This window comes from Sebastes umbrosus, chromosome 3 (genome assembly GCF_015220745.1).
Source record: "Sebastes umbrosus isolate fSebUmb1 chromosome 3, fSebUmb1.pri, whole genome shotgun sequence".
NCBI lineage: Eukaryota > Metazoa > Chordata > Actinopteri > Perciformes > Sebastidae > Sebastes > Sebastes umbrosus.
The window spans coordinates 28,339,364-28,356,442 of record NC_051271.1 but is presented as its reverse complement, the minus strand read 5'-3'; the positions used below and the strand labels follow the sequence as shown (position 1 = coordinate 28,356,442).

General features: G+C 38.8%; 1 protein-coding gene across 3 annotated transcripts; it reads right to left on the bottom strand.

Annotated features, from left to right (window-relative positions):
* Positions 1-2,699: 2,699 nt before the first annotated feature.
* LOC119485795 (polymeric immunoglobulin receptor-like) lies at positions 2,700-15,847 on the bottom strand. 3 transcript variants are annotated; one of them, XR_005206370.1, is made up of 11 exons: positions 15,721-15,847; positions 15,096-15,422; positions 13,454-13,774; positions 12,942-13,241; positions 11,736-12,041; positions 10,766-10,843; positions 10,432-10,536; positions 10,251-10,321; positions 9,208-10,017; positions 7,844-7,846; positions 2,700-2,711 (listed from the first exon to the last, which is right to left on the bottom strand). XR_005206370.1 is itself a non-coding variant. In XM_037765564.1 (9 exons), exons 1-9 carry the CDS (start codon positions 15,761-15,763, stop codon positions 9,844-9,846), a joined length of 1,725 nt encoding a protein of 574 aa, XP_037621492.1. In that variant the 5' UTR covers positions 15,764-15,847; the 3' UTR covers positions 8,801-9,843. The 3 variants fall into 3 exon arrangements, 2 of the variants coding, with proteins under 2 accessions (XP_037621492.1, XP_037621493.1); XM_037765564.1 differs by lacking the exons at positions 2,700-2,711; positions 7,844-7,846 and having other exon boundaries at positions 8,801-10,017; XM_037765565.1 differs by lacking the exons at positions 2,700-2,711; positions 7,844-7,846; positions 10,766-10,843 and having other exon boundaries at positions 8,801-10,017.
* Positions 15,848-17,079: the final 1,232 nt, after the last annotated feature.

Genomic DNA, 17,079 nt, shown 5'->3' with positions numbered 1-17,079 from the left:
GCAGGTGAAACCTAACTATCCATCTATCCATTATCTGTAACCACTTATCCTTACAGGGTCCCGGTGGGGCTGGAGCCGATCCTAGATAACACTGGGCGAGAGGTTGGGTACACCCTGGACAACTCACCAGAAAGTCACAGGGCGAAACCTAACTACTGCAAATAATGTATCCTCAATTTGCTTTTGTTCGTACTAATACGCCTATTGATTATCATTTGGTGCGCTGCATCCTCTGTCTCATCATTAGACTGATTAAAAAAACAAAACAAGAATAAACAAAATCAAATCAATAAAAAAAAATATATTTTAAAAAATTAAATAAACTTTGTCAGATTAATACATAAGTCAACAATATTTATTGACTGATAAATAGTTATTACAGTAATGGGCTATGCAATCTGGAATATTGCCTATTGATTCTTCCATCTGTAGGATCCAGTGTCTCATAGTGAATTCAGTGTAACAGTGAAACAGCACCAGCAGAGGGCTCACTGTGACACACTAACCAGAAGTGTGAGTGTGTTTTATAGACAGGAGGAAGTGACTTGATCTGAGGAGAACTACAGTACAGCTCAGGCTGTCAGTCAGATCAAGTGAGCGTCAAATCCTGTTTACTCAAACTGTCAGTTTGACCGAGGCACACACACCGAGCACAGAGGACAGGATGCTGCTTGTGTGTGTGCTTTAGAATGTAACCGCTGTGAAACAATCAGAAAATAACGTTTTATTTCTCTGATTCTCTGCGTTGTTCTCACTAACGCCGTTCCCTCTCTTCATTCACTCTATAGCTCGCTCCACCATCAATGCTCTCTCTCTGTCTCTTGGCTTGTTGAGCCGAGGATGAGGGGGCCAACTTTGGGCCGACAAATGTGTCATATTAAACCTTTAAACAGTTTGTTATATTAACAATAAGCAATCATAATGAGCGTAAAGGTAAAAGCGTAAAAAGTGTAAAAGTGTAAAATCAAAGTTAAAGTGAATATGTGTTGGTCAGCTGTTAATTAAGACAATACAAACAGAATCATTTGGGTACAGATGTGACCCAAAAATGCAAGGTTTGGTCACAGATGTGCATGCTGTTCATCTCCTATTGGCTTTAATAGGAACTTGATTACAGTAGATATCATCTGTTGTGGTGTAGTTTTGGTAGACAGAGTCTTGTTGGGTTTCACCTGCATCATCATAGTGTTGACAGGCGCTTTGCGGTTTGGAGGACCCCTGCATTGAACGCGCTACGTCTTGATTTTCATAAATCTAAAAAAGAATCAACAAAAAATAAACACATAAGAGGGCAACATTACTCAGATGACAATTCATATTATTATGCACATTAAAATGTCCATTCATTTCATTTGCTCAGTACTTTGGTCCAGAACAGGACATTTTTCCATTTACAGGTCAAATTGCTGGTGTAAGTATTCACTGGCCAAGGGAAATGATTACTAATAATTTTGGTGACACTTGTGCTAGCAGCTTTGTGAGGCTGCACAAAATGTTAACACCAGCATGCTCACAATGACAATGCTAGCATGCTGATGTTTAACGAGTTTACCATATTTACTATCTTGGTTTAGCATCTTAGCATGCTAAAATTAGCTAATTAGTACTAAACATAAAGTACAGCTGAGGCTGATGGGAATATCATGTGTTTTTACGTATTGAACCAAAGTATAGGACAAATTGAAATTTTGACCAGATGATGGCACTAGATGAAAACTTGGATGATCAACAAAGTCATTATGATTATTCCTCTGGAGACATTGAATGTCAGTACAAAACTTCATGGCAATCCACCCAATAATTGTTGACATATTTCAGTCTTGACCAAAGTGGTAGACAGACAGCATGGTTCAAAATGTTTTCAATGAAAAACTGCCATTAATTTTCCAGTAGATACACAAATCAACCAAAGAAATAATTTTCATGTTTTTGGTGACCTCCTGACCTTTCCTCTGATGCCATCATCAGGCCAGATTGTCCACTTGACCCCAAGAAATGTCAAAATCCAATGGGCATACACTTAAATTCTTTGAGCACATTCATGCTCCCAAGAGGACGAACCCCTTCAGTTTTAAAACCTGAGCTTTTCTCAACCACTTATAGCTAATTGTGTCTAAATAGTACCGAAGACTAATAGGCAGACTGCAGTGACATTCATGGTTTCAAGGGTAAAAATCCTTTTGATTTTGATGGCGCCACTCCCTTCCAGTAGTAGGCTACCACCCTCAAAAGAAACATTTCATTTTCAGCCACACTAATAGTAAAATCATTTATAAATCATGTTTGTAATGTGGACTGTAATGGACATTGCAGCCTATTGTGCCCATTAGCAAGGCTTTGGACTTTAGTTTTCTTACATCTGCTACACTTTCCACTTCCTCTGTTTCGGCTGCCTTGGTTTTGTTTCTGTTCACGTTGGCTCCGGCTCCTGGAAACACACAGCATAAGAAATAGTTACAAAATAATTTTGCATGCAAACCTGTATGTGTTTGCCTGTGTGTGCATGGTTCTGTCCATGCATTTGTATGTGAAACGTACCTCGCACTTTATAACTTTATAAGCTATGACCAGGGCAAATGTCAGTATGAGCATCACAGCGGGCACAATGAAAACCACAGGATCAAAGGGTGCTGATTCTGAGAAGACGAAAAAACAGAACAGAGTAAAAATATCTTATACACTTCCTGAAAACACACATCAGATCTACACTCCTCACATATCTGTTATCACAATCTCAAGCACTTAACAGGAGATGGGGCACCGAAAATCAGAAAACATTTGGTGTTTCCATGCTCCTTTTTTATAAATGGCCAGTTTGTGTTTAACTGTGGGTTCACACAGGCACACACGTACCTTTGATCTGTTTTCCAGGGATATGTGTTGATTGTGATCCGACAGGTTTCACCACAGTGATGGTAGAGATCACAGTGCTAGTCTGCTGTGGAAAGACTGTTAGAGAAAGTTTCTTAGTACACTTAGCAAACATTCTTATTTTTTGCGATGCTAGCAGCGGGGATCTGGGGACAGCAATGTTTGTCAGTCAGTTGGCCGGTCCACCAACTTGGTCCAGAGTGAAATATCTCAGTATTATTTATAAAATATTTTTTCTCTCTTCTTTGGAAAAAAAACATTCTTGAAATTCTGATTAAAATGCTTAAACAGCGACACCTGCAGGGCAGGCAAGAAAGTGGTGGTTGGGGCAAGCGAGGACGGGCTGGTGCTGTCCTCCCTTGAGGCGGGACCTCTTCTAACAATTCAATGTATTTCATTTTTTTCATGCTAATCTGTGATTGGCCCAAACACATAAAATGACGCTCCAAGGGAGGACATGGATCGTTACCAATCAACAACCAGAAGAATACAATGTTGACATCGTGGTGGTCCTATGATGATTTCCAAATGTCATCTTCAATCTCTACCCCTGTATTGTACATGATAAAGTGGCAGTAAAGTATCATACAGCAGCATATTTGAAATAATTTATAATGTGCAAATTGTGAACTACTTATAAACACATAACAAAACAAATCCTTTTTATTTAGGCCTTTGTCTTGAACTGTAGCGAGCTACTTGTGTTAGCCAACACAACAGTTAGCTTGTTGTTTTTAATTTACAGGCAGTTTTGCTATTATTTGATAATCCATAATCTCAGGAATCCAGGACGAAGGAGGAAGGATTAAATCCATTATTTTATAGTGATTTCATGATCCAGACATGAGCTAACTGAACCTGCAGGACACCAAGTTTAGACAGCAGTGATCAAACCTGGATGTAACTTAGAGCTATTTCTACTATCATATACTCAGGTGTAATATCTATTGCTCTTTTCATACTCGTACCTACTGACAGTTGAATCTTGGTGTATTTTCCAGGACTCCACTGTGAGTCTGAACCACACCAGTACGTCCCAGCATCCCCTGCTTCCAGCTCTCTGATTGTCACCAAGAAAGAGCCGGAAGAAACATCATCTTGAACCTTGAACCGGCTTTGACTGGTCACCATGTCTGTGCAGTTGTTGCGGTGGTCTCCCTTAAACAGGAACTTCCTGTTATGCCTGTGTTGTGGTGGATAGGGACACTGCAGAGTTACCGGGCGTCCCACAATGCCGCTCAGTTTGTTTGACTTCACACAGCACCACTCTGTGAAATAGAAACACATTTGAGCTAAATATTTAACGTTTCAGTTGGTAACTTTGAGCAAATATGATAAAAAGTTATTTTTATAAAACGGCCACTACATCTTGACAGTAGTGCACCAGACAGATAATCTGTGAAAAATTCATTTTCCCCTGCCTCCTCCCAGTGCTCCTAATGACATTTGCAAGATTTCACCACGCCCGCACCAAAACAACTAATTAGAGCCGAGCTGGAGCTGAGCAGTCTCTGGACAGCTGTCAATCACTGCTTGAAAAACTCCTGAACTTTGATCAAACTGTCAAACTAGGGAGACACATTTTCAACAACACACACAGAGGGAGAGCGACTTCACGCTCTGCTCAGGTAGACAATACTCCTCTATATCTTTACATAGACAATAGTTGTTTGCAGCTATATTTATGCTCTTGATATCGAATTCAGCACCTCTAATGTGCAGAAATTAAGTATATGTGCAAGAATAACTCCCAGCATAGTGCAATTCCTCTTGTTGCTGAGGGAGGTAATAAAGTTGAGTGTTATAATAAATATAACAACAATTACTACAAAAAAACAACATGGAAAAACTAGTCTGATGACAGCTCTGGAAATGGGATAGAGTGTAGGTTTGTCAAGTGACAAAGATGTTTTTAGTTTGGCATTCCACAGTCAGATTTTGATACAAGAATATACGCATTAACAGAATATTAATGAGGTCAAGATTATGATGGAAATCAATCTGATGTTTTGATTATTTGAATTCTAACTACAAACAATTCAGAACAACCTTCCAGTGTACCACATTTAGGCAGCTACGTTTCATACAACAACATCATGAAGTGATGCAAAAATGTTTGTTTATTTACCTGGCTCTACTTCCAGTTGTACTTTATCAGGGTAAGTATCCCAAGCGGTTCGGGTCATCCCACACCAATATATCCCAACATCTCTACGACTCAGATCAGAGATGGTCACTGTGAAGACTCGTTTCTGTTTGTCATCATGGATGGAGTATCTGCCCTTCTTTGCTTCTGTCGTCTTAATAAGAACATCATCGTTGCCACAGTCATTCTTGCACAGGTACTTCTCATAAGACTCGTAACCCCATCCATAGGGACAAGAAACTTTAACTTGTCCCCCTTCATGTCCAGACGCATGGATCAACCCTGCTGCACTCGTCACACAACTCAGAATAACTGCAAAGAGAAGACAACATGAAATGAAACATTGTTGGAAACAGGCTTCATGTAATATAACTTGTAGTTGTTTTAAGTTAAACTGAGTGCACATATATGTGCATTTACCACCCAGCACATCTGTTGTCTACATCATGATCATTTTCACCCCTTTGAGTTTGATTTACAAGATGAGTTAAGACACTAACGGACATTAATGCCAGCTGTGATCATAATAGAGCATTGCCAAGTCAAAGACATTGAAACCACTTTTATTTGCATTGAAATGATTTTCATATAAATAAATAAACTTACTGCAGAGGATGAACAGCAGGTTTTGAACCTTCGGCATCTTCATGGTTTTGCAAAGAAACAGAAACCACAGCTAGTCTGGTCTCACTGTGTGAAGGTGTGGACTGTTGGTTTCACACAGACTACAGTCCGGTGTATAACATGTTGAGCATATCATGTGGGTAAATCTTACACCCACAATATGCGTCAGTTCTACTTTCTCCTCTAACAGTCCAAAGACATGCAGGTTAGGTTAATTTGTGACTCTAAATGGCCCACTGGGATTGGCTCCAGCCCCATTACTGTCAAGAAGTAGTGTGAAAACTGAAGAATGACCCCAGAATAATTACAGTTTTTTTCAGGGCCTAATCCAATTTAATCCTTAATCCATGTGTGCCTACTGTTATTTAGCCTTTCACTGGGCAAGAACATTGAAAATCAAAAATTGGGGTTTAAATGAACTAATTATGTGATTTATTCAAAATATGATTTATATATTTAAATCTCCTGGGGTACGGTTTTAACTACTTTTAAATATTATTAAGACATGTCTTAAACATACAACTAAATTCAAAACCTCATGCAAACATTTATCTAAAAACAAGAACTTTGTCTAAGCCAAAATCTTGACAAAAAAAGTCATAAATTGCCATAAAGGCAGGTGAAACCTAACTATCCATCTATCCATTATCTGTAACCACTTATCCTTTACAGGGTCATGGGGGGCTGGAGCCGATACGAGCTAACACTGGGCGAGAGGTTGGGTACACCCTGGACAAGTCACCATTCAGTCACAGGGCAAAACCTAACTTCGTATCCTCAATTTGCATTTGTTCGTACTAACATACCTATACATTATCATTTGGTGCGCGGCACACACACCAAGCATACCGAGCACAGAGGACAGGATGACGCTTGTGTGTGTGCTTTAGAATGTAACCGCTGTGAAACAATCAGAAAATAATGTTTTATTTCTCTGATTCTCTGCGTTGTTCTCACTAACACCGTTCCCTCCCTTCATTCACTCTACAGCTCGCTCCACCATCGCTGCTCTCTCTCTTGGCTCGTTGAGACGAGGAGGAGGGGGCCAACTTTGTATGTGGTGTTTTTACAAACACCAACCGACAAATGTGTCATATCATACCTTTAAACAGTTTGTCATATTAACAATAAGCAATCATAATGAGCGTAAAGGTAAAGTGTAAAAGTGTAAAATCAAAGTTAAAGTAATTAATTAAGCAGTGGACACAAGCACTACATATATCTGAACAAATCTGTGCAAATAATGATATTACTGTGGTTTTCAGTCAGACAATGACTGGACCACAGCGGTATGTGAATATGTGTTGGTCAGCTGTTAATTGAGACAATACAAACAGGATCATTTGGGTACAGATGTGACCCAAAAATGCAAGGTTTGATCACAGATGTGTATGCTGTTCATATCCTATAGAGCTTTAATATAAACTTGATTACAGTAGATATCATCTGTTGTGGTGCAGTTTTGGTAGACCACTTTAATTTGCATTGAAATGATTTTCATACAAAGAAATAAACTTTCTGCAGAGGATGAACAGCAGGTTTTGAACCTTCTACATTTTCAAGGTTTTGCAAAAGCAACAGAAACCCCAGCTGGTGGGGTCACACTGTGTAAATGTGTGAACTGTTGCTTTCACACAGACTACAGTCCGATGTAGAACATGTTGAGAATACTATGTGGGTAAATGTTACGCAAACAATATGTGTCAGCAAACTTTGCACATTGCAACTCTGTCTCTCCAAATAGGGGAACAATACTTCATCAGATATACTATGTCGCCTCACAGCAAGAAGGTTCTGGGTTTGAACCTGCCGGCCCGGCCGGGGCCTTGTTGTTTGGAGTTTTGCATGTTTAGCCTGCGTGGGTTTTCTCCTCTCACAGTCCAAAGACATACAGGTTAGGTTCATTTGTGACTCTAAAGGGCCCACTGGGATCGGCTCCAGCCGATTTTTCAGTGCTTAATTCAATTTAATCCTTAATCCATGTGTGCCTACTGTTATTTAGCCTTTCACTGGTCAAGAACATTGAAAAAATCAAAAATTGGGGTTTAAATAAACAAATTATAGGATTTTTTCAAAATATGATTTATATATTTTACATCTCCTGGGGTACGGTTTTAACTACTTTTAAATATTATTAAGAAATGTGTTAAACATACAACTAAATTCAAAACCTCATGCAAACATTTATGTAAAAACAGGAACTTTCTGTAAGCCAAAGTCTTGACAAAAAGGTCAAAAATGACCATAAAAGCAGATGAAACCTGACTATCCATCCATCCATTATCTGTAACCACTTATCCTTTACAGGGTCGTGGGGGCTAGAGTCGATCACAGATAACACTGGGCGAGAGGTTGGGTACACCCTGGACAACTCACCAGTCAGTCACAGTGCGAAACCTAACTACTGCAAATAATGTATCCTCAATTTACATTTGTTCGTACTAACATGCCTATTGATTATCATTTGGTGCGCTGCATCCTCTGTCTCATCATTAGAATGATAAAAAAAACAAGAATAAACAAAATAAAATCAATAAAAAATATATTTAAAAAAATTAAATAAACTTTGTCAGATTAATACATAAATCAACAATATTTATTGACTGATAAATAGTTATTACAGTAATGGGCTATGCAATCTGGAATATTGCCTATTGATTCTTCCATCTGTAGGATCCAGTGTCTCATAGTGAATTCAGTGTAACAGTGAAACAGCACCAGCAGAGGGCTCACTGTGACACACTAACCACAAGTGTGAGTGTGTTTTATAGACAGGAGGAAGTGACTTGATCTGAGGAGAACTACAGTACAGCTCAGGCTGTCAGTCAGATCAAGTGAGCGTCAAATCCTGTTTACTCAAACTATCTGCGGTTAAAAAAAAACAAAACTTTAGTTTAGTTTAATGCAACAAAACAAAACTGAATACAAATCCACTGAATTGTGAGCGTGTGTGTGCGTGTGTGTGGTTTTTCTCTCTGTGAATATCACTGGAATATAGTGTCATGCTCTAATTTACTAAGATGAATCAGTTGTTTAATTTAGTTGATCAAATGTCTGGAACTGACAATCACTGACAATGTGGCAATATTGTTTTTATATCCCATTTATATAATGCAAAAAAAAATAAAATAAATAGTAATGAGTTGTTTCAACATAGACTGGCTTTTCTAGTTTATTTTATTTATTTATTCACTTTTACTAAAGGTACATATATACATGAAAGTAACTTACATTTAGAGTATTTAGCTGAAATGGTTATCTACAATGTCTTATAAGGAGTGCAGGTGTGTTAAAGGCATACTATACAGACATCTTCTCAAAAACAATGCATGGACTGATACAAAATAACCCCTCTCAATCATCACTTATGACCCACTAGAAGTGCGTGGTCGTGTCAGAGACCCCGCCTTCTGGCTGTATTTTCTCTTTTCTTTTTCTTTTTGCTGTGTTTGGGACGCTTCTGTGCGTCTGCAAACAGCCTTTAGGCCCCACGTTGGGGTGTAACCCACAGCAAATAACAGCGTGCAGGGTGTGTGTGGTCGTCAAATACCACCACTTTGTCACACCCCTAGACGTCTGATACCGAGGCACAAATCCCCCTTTAGCTCTGTAAGATACAAACTGGCCGTATTTGACGGATGAGAACGGGTTTCTTACATCGCTGCGAGTTCCCCTGTTCCTCTGTCTCTCCTCTAATGTGTACAGTGGCTGTTGTGTGCTGCTATCGGTGTGTCAGTTTGACGGAGGCACACAGACCGAGCACAGAGGACAGGATGCTGCTTGTGTGTGTGCTTTAGAATGTAACCGCTGTGAAACAATCAGAAAATAACTTTTTTTTTCTCTGATTCTCTGCGTTGTTCTCACTAACGCCGTTCCCTCTCTTCATTCACTCTATAGCTCGCTCCACCATCAATGCTCTCTCTCTCTCTCTTGGCTCGTTGAGCCGAGGAGGAGGGGGCCAACTTTGTATGTGGTGTTTTTACAAACCAACTGACAAATGTGTCATATTATACCTTTAAACAGTTTGTTATATTAACAATAAGCAATCATAATGAGCGTAAAGGTAAAAGCGTAAAAAGTGTAAAATCAAAGTTAAAGTGAATATGTGTTGGTCAGCTGTTAATTAAGACAATACAAACAGGATCATTTGGGTACAGATGTGACCCAAAAATGCAAGGTTTGGTCACAGATGTGCATGCTGTTCATCTCCTATTGGCTTTAATAGGAACTTGATTACAGTAGATATCATCTGTTGTGGTGTAGTTTTGGTAGACAGAGTCTTGATGGGTTTCACCTGCATCATCATAGTGTTGACAGGCGCTTTGCGGTTTGGAGGACCTCTGTTTTGAGAGTGCTATGTCTTGATTTGCATAAATCTGAAAAAGAATCAACAAAAATAAACACATAAGAGGGCAACATTACTCAGATGATAATTCATATTATTATGCACATTAAAATGGCCAAATAATCAGTTGGTTGGTCATTTCATTTGTTCAGTACTTTGGTCCAGAGCAAGACATTTTTTCCATTTACAGGGCAGATTGCAGGTGTAAGTATTCATTGGCAAAGGGAAATGATTACTAATAATTTTGGATTTTAGCCTTCTTACATCTGCTACACTTATCACTTCCTCTGTTTGGGCTGCCTTGGTTCTGTTTCTGTTCACGTTGGCTCCAGCTCCTGGAAACACACAGCATAAGAAATAGTTACACAATTAGTTTGCATGCATATGTGTATGTGTTTGCCTGTGTGTGCATGGTTCTGTGCATGCATTTGTATGTCAAACGTACCTCGCACTTTATAACATTTGTATTTAAAAACCATGACCAGGGCAAATGTCAGTATGAGCAGCACAGCGGGCACAATGAAAACCACAGGATGAAAGGGTGCTGCATCTGAGAAGACGAGAAAACAGAACAGAGTAAAAATATCTTATACACTTCCTGAAAACACACATCAGATCTACACTCCTCACATATCTGTTATCACAATCTCAAGCACTAAACAGCAGAAAGGGCACCGAAAATCAGAACTGTGGCCTCACAACATTTGGTGTTTCCATGCTCCCTTTTTATAAATGGCCAGTTTGTGTTTAACTGTGGGTTCACGCAGGCACACACGTACCATCGATCTGTTTTCCAGGGATATGTGTTGATTGTGATCCGACAGGTTCCACCACAGTGCTGGTCTGCTGTGGTAAGACTGTTAGAGAAAGTTTCTTAGTACACTTAGCAAACATTCTTATTTTTTGCGATGCTAGCAGCGGGGACAGCAATGTTTGTCGGACAGTTTCGGTCAGGTCTGTTGAGTATCTCAACAACTATTTAAAGGATTGACGTGGAATTTGGTATCTGCATTCACAGTCCCCAGGGGATGAAAATCTACTGCATGGATTGGCACAATTCTTTTTTACAGACATTCATGGTTGTATCCTGATGTATCCTGATAATATCGATGATCCCCCTGACTTAACCTCTAACCCCACCTTGAGGTGTCTCAACATCGGTTGGATGGATCACTATACAATGTTTTACAGACACTGATGTTCCCCAGAGAATAAATATAATAACTCTGATGATCCGCTGACTTTTCATCCAGCACCATCATTAGGTTCAATTTGTCCGGTCATTCGCTTTATGACCAAATACCTGTAAAACTAATGACATTCCCCCAGCGTACTTTATTTTTAGAGCGAATAAGTAATATTAGCATGCTGACATGCTAAACTATGGTGGTGAACAATGTAAACATTACACCTACGAACTGCACAATCTACAAATCACGTTTTTTAGCACAGCTTTAATTTGTTGATTGAAAGAAAATTCTCAAATTATGTTAAAAACATTGTGTAGCCTTTCCTTGTTTCCTTGAATTTAAAGGCAGTTTTGCTATTATTTGATAGTCCATAATTTCAACAATCCAGAAGGAAGGAGGAGGGATTAAATCGATCATTTTATGGAGATATGATGCAGACATAAGCTAACTGAACCTGCAGGATACCAAATTCATACAGCAGTGATCAAACCTGGATGTAACTTAAAGCTATTTTTACTATCATATACTCAGGTGTAATATCTATTTGCTCTTTTCATACCTGTACCGACTGACAGTTGAATCTTGGTGTAGTTTCCAGCACTCCATTGTGAGTCTGAACCACACCAGTACGTCCCAGCATCCCCTGCTTTCATCTCTCTGATCGTCACCAAGAAAGAGCCGGAAGAATCATCATCTTGAAGCTTGAACCTGCTTTGACTGGTCACCATGTCTGTGCAGTTGTTGCGGTGGTCTCCCTTACAGAGGAACTTCCTGTTATGGCTGTGTTGTGGTGGATAGGGACACTGCAGAGTTACCGGGCGTCCCACAATGCCGCTCTGTTTGTTTGACTTCACACAGCACCACTCTGTGAAGGAGAAACACATTTGAGTTAAATATTTAAAGTTTCAGTTGGTAACTTTGAGCAAATATGATAAAAAGTTATTTTTATAAAACGGTCACTACATCCTGACAGTAGTGCACCAGACAGATAATCTGTGAAAAAATTAATGTTCCCCTGCCTCCTCCCAGTGCTCCTAATGACATTTGCAAGATTTCACCACGCCCGCACCAAAACAACCAATTAGAGCCGAGCTGGAGCCGAGCAGTCTCTGGGCAGCTGTCAATCACTGCTTGCAAAACTCATGAACTTTGATCAAACTGTCAAACTAGGGAGACACATTTTCAGAAACATATTTTAGTGAAATGAGAAAGCCGCCATGTTGAAAACAGTTGAGCCAAAACCAAACACTGCCCACCGGCCGGAGTAAACTTTCTCATTTACCAGCTAAACAGTAGATAGGCATTACAGTAACAGAATATTGATTCACATTTGATCAGAGTTCACGATCATATTATTTTTTTTCACAGATTACCTGTCTCATTAACTACTCTCAGGATATAGTGACCGTTTTATAAAAATAACGTTTGCCATAATGAATGCCACATAGACATTTCTGCAGAGTTGTCTCGGCTTTATTCTGTGTTAATAAAGTCTATCAGATCCACAAGCTCGAGTCCATCAGCGTTTTTGCTTCTTATCTGTCTCCATGTCTCCCCCACATGAGCTAGCCAGTGGAGCATGTTCACATGCAGTTAAAGCACTATTAAAATCCATTATTTCATGGAGATATGATGCAGACATGAGCTAACTGAACCTACAGGATACCAAATTTATACAGCAGTGATCAAACCTGGATGTAACTTAGAGCTATTTTTACTATCATATACTCAGGTGTAATATCTATTGCTCTTTTCATACTCGTACCTACTGACAGCTGAATCTTGGTGTAGTTTCCAGTACTCCATTGTGAGTCTGAACCACACCAGTACGTCCCAGCATCCCCTGCTTTCATCTCTCTGATCGTCACCAAGAAAGAGCCGGAAGAAAAATCTTCTTGTAGCATGAACCTGCTTTGACTCGTCACCATGTCTGTGCAGTTGTTGCGGTAGTCTCCCTTACACAGGAACTTCCTGTTATGCCTGTGTTGTGATGGATAGGGACACTGCAGAGTTACTGGGCGTCCCACAATGCCGCTCTGTTTGTTTGACTTGACACAGCACCACTCTGTGAAGGAGAAGGAGGTTTGGGTCAACACTGCAGCCTGTATTCAGCACATGATTCACCTTTCCTTCAAATATTTGATATATTTTGACAAATCAGACAAGTGTAAAATCAAACCTTTAGTCATTTTTCCACAATATCTATTTTACAGAAAACTGATTTACATACTGTGAAAAATAATGGTTTACCACAATATGAGGAGGTAAATCTCTCACCTTTGACTTCCAGCTCAAAAGCAGAGAAAACATCCAGGCCAGTGTTTCCATGGACACCACAAAGATACGGCCCAGAATTATCTTGGGTCAAACTGGTAATGGTCACCGTGAATTTCCTTAACATCTTTTCATCTGTGAGTCTGAACTGTCCGTTTTGTGTGTTGTCAGAGGTGATTAGCGCCTTCTCCAGACATGTGGGGGGATGGTTTCCTCTGCAGATGTACTTCAGATCGTTCTGGTGCTTAGGCTCATACTGACAACTGATGGACACCGAACTCTCCTCATGACTTTGGACTTTGGTGGATCCATCACAACAGCTATCTGAGAGCAAAATAAACATCATAGATTGTTAAGCACATATATATTTATAAGTATTTAGACTCTTTACATGAACATATCTCAAGGTAAAAATATTGGCTTTTAAAATTTTACTTAAAGCAGCAGTGGGTAGAAATGGAGCAAATATGATTAAAAAAAGTTATTTTTATAAAACGGTCATTATATCCTGACAGTAGTGCATGAGACAGGTAATCTGAATAAAATCATGTGTCATCGAGCTGCCGTCTCTGAGCAGCTGCCAATCACTAGTGAACTCCGATCAAATGGTCAAACTAGGCAGCGCTAATCAAATATGAATCAATATTCTGTTATTGTAATGCCTATTTCTTGCCTCAAATGTTTTCAGAAACATCTTGTAGTTACTGTTTAGCTGTAAAATGAGAAAGTTTGTGACCCAGCAGCCATGTTGCGATCAGTTGAGGAAATACCAAGCACCGCCCACCATCCGGAGCAAACTCTCTCATTTTACAGCTAAACAGTACACTACAAGATGTTTCTGAAAACGAGAAATATGTGACCGTAACAGAATATTAGTTCATATTTGATCAGCACTGCCTAGTTTGACCATTTGATCGGAGTTCGCGAGTGATTTACAGCTGACGCCGCTGAATGAACAGCCAATAGGAACGCTCTCTCTCTCTGAAATGACCTGTGATTGGTCAAAGTCTCCTGTCACCGGCTAGATTTTTTTAAAGCCTGAAAACAGAGCCATGAGGAGGTGCAGGAGTCTAGTTTTCTCTCAGAACACTTGAATCACAATATGTTGAAAGGTTATTATGGATTTTTTGCCCAATGATGCCAAAAACGTTCTGCCTGCTGCAGCTTTTAGCAAAATACAGAAATATTTTTAGCTACAGTAAACGTAGTGAAAGCCTCGAAAGTAAGTAAAGCTCATGGCGAGCAGAACGACCCCTTTCATTAACGTGTAAGCACGCAGCAAAATCGACCAATATGGATGATTTTTTTTTAAACAATTTGACTTACTGGTAAACACCGATTTAATCTAAAACACTCAATTTTGATGATGATCATATGTTTTGTATATACAAATGAATCTGCAACGTAACTATTTCTGTAAGACAAATGTAGTGGAGTAAAAAGTACAATATTTGCCTCTAATGTTGTGAAGCAAGTATGAAGTAGTCGAAAATGGAAAGTATAAATACCTCAAATTGTACTTATGTACGGTACTTGTGTAAATGTAATTTCACCACTGTAAATGAGTCTAATTGTTTAATGTTCTATGGCCTCATATCCAGTATACATTATGGTGACAACCCGTAGCAACTTTTTTTTTACCTACCTTGGCCTACTTCCAGCTTTACTTCAGTGTAGATATCCTTTCCATTCCTGGTCACCCCACACCAGTATTTCCCAGCATCCCTACGACTCAGATCAGAGATGGTCGCTGTGAAGATTCGTTTCTGTTTGTCATCATGGATGGAGTATTTGTTCTTATTTGCTTGCGTTGTCGTTATAAGAACATCATCGTCGCCACAGTCATTCTTGCACAGGTACTTCTCATAAGACTCGTAACCCTCCCAATAGGGACAAGAAACTTTAACTTGTCCCCCTTCATATCCAGATACATGGATCAACCCTGCTGCGCTCCTCACACAGCTCAGAACAACTGTAAAGAGAACACAACATGAAATGTAAATACTCTGGAAATGGGTCGTCATTACAACTTTTCTTTTTTAGGTTTATGCAGCTTCTTATCAATGTGTCACTGAGTGTATGCATTTGAATATGTTGTGATGTCTATGATATAATTTTTTTATATTTTATATAGACATAAAATGCTAGCATCAATGCCAGCTGTGTTACAGTAAATAATAAAAAAACTACCAAGACAAATATCAAGGTGTATCCTGCAATATTAAATTTGCATTAAACATATATTTATTCATTTAATCTTAAAAACTTACTGCACAGGGTGAACAGCAGGTTTTGAAGGCTCCACATCCTCATGGTATTGCATCGATCGCAGTTTCTAAGAAATAGAAACGGAAGAAAAAAAGTTTGTCTTAAATAGAAAATGCTACACCCACCATATGTGTCAGCATGCAATGCCCAATGTTGAACCCTTTCACTTCCTCATTTAGATCACCAATGTTCCATCAACATACAAAATATCACAGTTACAGCTGTTAAGAAAAAAATATTTCCTGTCTTGTGAAAACTGACTTGTTTATATGATTGTTAGAAATCTGTAAAAAATAAAGAAGTTCAATGAAGTTCAATGAACGGTTCACATCGACACAACAAAGTGACATGCTATCCACACTTACACCTCAATATACTGACAACTATTTAACTATTAACTATTACTGGCATGTCACTTTCAAAATAAAAGAGATTCAACACACATGAATATGTGTGCATTATAATACACACAAAAGAAAGTTATTCTTTAGAAATTTACTGACAAATAACACAGGTTCAGATAAATATTAATGGAAAACAGTATAACTTCAGTCTGTGCCTTTCACAGCAAGGTAAAAATAATTTTCAGAAGGTACTCATAATGTAAAAGTAGCCTAGAAGAAAAACATACTCGATATCAAAACTTGTAATTGTTATTTTCCCTATGTGGCCGGAACATTCTTCTATAGGGTTGTACACCTTTCATTTCTGAAATTAACTACTAACAACTAACACATCCAACATTACATCACATCGACTCTTAGTAAGACAGATTTATTCAGGTAAATAATTTCTGTATCATATTTAATAAATAGGTTTTAAATCCCTTTAAAATCAATGTTTTTTCTTTATAGGAATTCATTTTAAAAGGGTGCATTAAAAGAATTGAGTTTTTGTCATTTCAATTACTAATATGTCTTTTAATAGATTTAACCTTTTCATTTTAATGGAAACTGAAACTACATTAAACGGGCAATCCAGATTTAGAACTGCACTTCCATAAAGTTATGTGACGTACCCTAGTATGAGTCAAGCTCCAAAAATGCTAGATCCTGCATTTCCCATAATGCAATAGCATCTACACCTTTTCTTCTTGCTAAATTTCCACCTCTTTCAAACTCCGAACCACAGTTTGATGACGCAGGCTTACTCTTAACAATTTGTAGCTCAAGCTGAGATAGCCCTGATGACATCACCATGACATCAACAGCGTCATCAGAGCCACATACTGTAAGACAACTGTTTTCCCAGGTTGAGTAGGAGTCCTTGTGACGAGTAACCTGATCTTCATGTATAAAATCAATGGAGTGCACCTTTAACACCCAATAGGAGACAAAGGAACAATTTTATCTACACTCTTT